The sequence below is a fragment of the Phaethon lepturus genome, unplaced genomic scaffold (assembly GCF_000687285.1).
Source record: "Phaethon lepturus isolate BGI_N335 unplaced genomic scaffold, ASM68728v1 scaffold10908, whole genome shotgun sequence".
NCBI classification, from domain to species: Eukaryota; Metazoa; Chordata; class Aves; order Phaethontiformes; family Phaethontidae; genus Phaethon; species Phaethon lepturus.
Genome location: NW_010555542.1, coordinates 45,457 through 48,999, shown reverse-complemented (window position 1 = coordinate 48,999; position 3,543 = coordinate 45,457). Strand labels below are relative to the sequence as shown.

The 3,543-nt window shown below is 38.4% G+C and overlaps 1 protein-coding gene across 1 annotated transcript in view; it reads right to left on the bottom strand.

Moving 5' to 3' along the window:
* Positions 1 to 3,543, bottom strand: part of MAP3K1 (mitogen-activated protein kinase kinase kinase 1, E3 ubiquitin protein ligase) — a 21,027-nt gene that overhangs the window by 7,706 nt on the left and 9,778 nt on the right. The window contains exons 10-13 of the mRNA XM_010292193.1: positions 3,161 to 3,282; positions 2,012 to 2,103; positions 1,575 to 1,764; positions 4 to 1,265 (exon numbers count right to left, since the gene is read on the bottom strand). Of these exons, the coding sequence (XP_010290495.1) occupies positions 4 to 1,265; positions 1,575 to 1,764; positions 2,012 to 2,103; positions 3,161 to 3,282 (1,666 nt within the window). The remainder of the gene's footprint in view (positions 1 to 3; positions 1,266 to 1,574; positions 1,765 to 2,011; positions 2,104 to 3,160; positions 3,283 to 3,543) is intronic.

Genomic DNA, 3,543 nt, shown 5'->3' with positions numbered 1-3,543 from the left:
GAATGATTATGATATCTTCACCATTTTCGACCTGTAGTTGGGGAATTATTGGCAGGGCATCTTGAGACGCTGACATTGCCATAGCAATAGCTAAAGCTTCCTCCTCTTCAGCTTCCATCTTTTCCTTGCATTTTTGATTATGACTTACATCATCTTTGTAAGTATCATCATTTTCTGCCCGCTCAGGAGAAAGAACTGCGACTTCAGACTTGAATGTAACTGTGCCATCACTCGTTGGCATGGAGGCCTCAAGTAGGTCCTCAATACTGGAATTGAGCTCTGCATTAACATCCAATCGACATTTTTCATCTACTGGTGTGAACACTGTCTCTTCACTTGGTATAACTGCACTGCTACTACTACCACTATTGCCATCACACTGTGAAATATCATTCAGGTCAAGTGTCATGCTGGTTTTTAAGGTTTCTCCCTGCTTGTTCATATCACTTGGGGTGGCTCGTGATGGCTTTGGCCTGTGTATGTGACTGCATGCCAATGGCCTTGCTTGGGTAAAAACTGGAGAAAGTTTCTCTGGTTCTTTATTTTCAGAACAGTTTCTCTGAAACTGGAGAGAAAGTTTCCGCTGTGTTTGAGGAGAAGGTGAGGGGATTTTGCAGGGAATGAATCCCTGAGGTCTGAGTTTAGAGACATCTGTTACAGTGCCAGCTGGTACAGATGGGTTTGAAGGAGACATGTGTGTTGGAAATAGTGACTGGGAATGACTTGATGAGGCAGAAGAATTCAAACACTGACTGTGGGGTTTTCCTTTTGTTTGAATGGCTGGCTTTGGTTGCTCAGTGGTTATTGAAACAGGAAGTCCCACAGCAAGGCCAGCCAGCGTCTCAGAAATGTCCTCTGGACTGGCACTCAGTTTATCACCTAAACCTTTCCCACTTTTCCCTGATAACTGAACAGTACTGTTGGGAGTATTACTTTCTGTAACTTCTGGAGAGTTATCTGGTACAGGTAGCTGCAAGAAGTCTTCCTGTTGACATTCCCCAGACTGCATTTCTTCCATGCCTAGCTGGATGGCTTCTGCAATTTCCATTTCATCTGCTATTGCCATTAGACGTCGACGCATCCTTGCATAATGAGTTGAGCTCGTCACACTTAACATTTCTAACAGCTTTACAAAAACATGAGGCACTCTTGCCACCATTCTTGCTGCACTCAAAAATACTCTCCGTGATAGTTTACCAACCATTGAGTGGGAATTGTCAATTGACTGCAAGGCGAAAGTTAAGAGGGACAGAAGTTTCTTATACCTAAAAAAAAGAAAGGACGCGTTTTATACACTGATATGCTCTAGTTAATAGTGCCAAGAAAGCTATTTCAAGATAATGTATTTAACTGTCAGTTCTGCAGTAGAAAGGAGACTTACTGGTACTTCAAAATTGATTCACAGGTCAGAATTTTTAAAAAAAAGGCAACCATTTACTCCATAAAGTAAGCATACTTTTGCATATAAATACATACTATTAGTTTACAGGAACTAGAACCACTGTTTTTTTGAAGAAGTCATCAACAACACATTCAACTACAAAGAGTAAGAGTCACAGGGTGTAATCAAGTACCTGTCTGCTACGGTATCAGCCTGTAAAACATCTCCACAGACAATGTGGGGATAAAATTCACCAGGGAATTCCAACAGAAGTCTGTCTATTAGACAAAGTCGCCCCAGTAGTGCTTGCCAGTTGCTAGACTCAGTTTGGGTTCCGAGAATACAATTTAAGACATAATCAATACCACCAATACCAATGGACCCTATAAAAAAAGTTTATAAAACAAGGATTAGATATGTTCACATTCTAAATTCTGATCTAAATAAAGATCAGAACTATATCATATAGATATACACATTGTGTGCCCACATTACCCTCTCCCAAACTGCTGAGAGAAATACTGTTCTCTTTGCCATGCTGATATTGGCTAATTCCTGTATTAAATTTAAAACACTTCAGTATATTTACTTGTTATTATAATTCAATTATACATGAAGAACTATTATTACCAGATTTAAGTATTTCTCTCCCAACTGCGAGCTCGCCCGCCTGGCCTTTACACATCTCCAACAGCGTTGAGACTGAAAGTTGACTTGTTCGACTGTAAGAAATTAAAACAAAAAAACCCCTCTTTTAGCAGATGCTGTCAAGCAAAAACATTCTAATCGTTATATTTCAATAATTATTAGTAGCTTGGAATTGTGTGTGGAAAGTGATTTTACATCAGTTTATTCCAATATATTTCTATAATCCCCTATCTGTAAGCTACCAATAGTTGTGATGATTTTTACAATGATACTTCCAGAAATGTAATGTCTATCACTAATAAGGAAACAAAAACCCGAACAGGACCTCATCCTCTTGCAAAAACAGGACACATCCAGGAATCCAGAAACATAAGGAACAGCTCTATTTCACTTATTCCTTTAACTTGAGATATTCTATTGCTAGATGATTGCTTGGGCATGTCTAGCTGCATTTTCAGAAGAAATGTGGCTGAGGAACTAAACCTGAAGAGACGAAAATAAAGCTGGTGGACTTCTGCATCTAGTTTACAGTAGAGGTGAAGAAATGGTTGTCTGGCAGAACAAACAGGGTAGCTTGGGACATGAAGACAAGGCCTACTCAAACCAGAAATGCCAAGGGCATTTACTTGGAATAGCCATCTCTTAATATTACACTGTGAAATAAAATGTAAAAAATTGTTAACACTTCACAGCACAGATACACGTTTCTTACTTCAACAAAAGCTGTTGTACATGATTGGTACTTGCTGGCTTCTTAAAGGTGAGTCATGAGAATTAGACCAAAGCAGTATCAACTGAAATGGAGGGGTATGGTTGACGACTACACCTAACATCATCTTTTATTTTAAGGCAGGGGAAAAGGCTTTACGAAAGCAAAGTATCACTTAAGAGCTGCAAGTGTTGAAAAAATACAATCAGGTGCTTTCTAAACCTACTTCTTTCAAGCCAGAAATTTATTGGCAGCAATTAGACTTTAACAAAAACATGATCCATTTATACTTATGATCCAAACATTTTATTTCACCACCAACTATAAATGGCCTCCGAGTTCCAGATAAATAGCAACAAATGAAGCTTCAAGACATTTCAGTAACGATCCAAAATGAATCTGTAGTTCACGAGACAGCATACCTGTTGGCATCTGCACACTTAACTAATATAGTCTCTACAACTGGCTTGAGAAGTCGCTGTAGTTTAGTTCTTTCTGCCAAAGTATGACATGGAGTATATACCAGCATGGCTCTTAAAGTTTTCTAAGAGAAAGGAAAAAAGCAATACATATGAAATCAAATTAGCTACACAATTTTAATTTTTTTTAGAGTCATAAATAGTTTTATATAAATTGCATTCAAAATACCAGTGAAATGTTCAAAGGATAAACAGCTTACTACACATTCACTGTTAGAATCACTCATGCATTCTCTGAGATTGGAAAGAACTTAGTCATGCAAGTACTTTTAATACTCAGCACTGTAGCAAGCATTTCTTTATATTTGGCCAGTGGAGCCATGCCA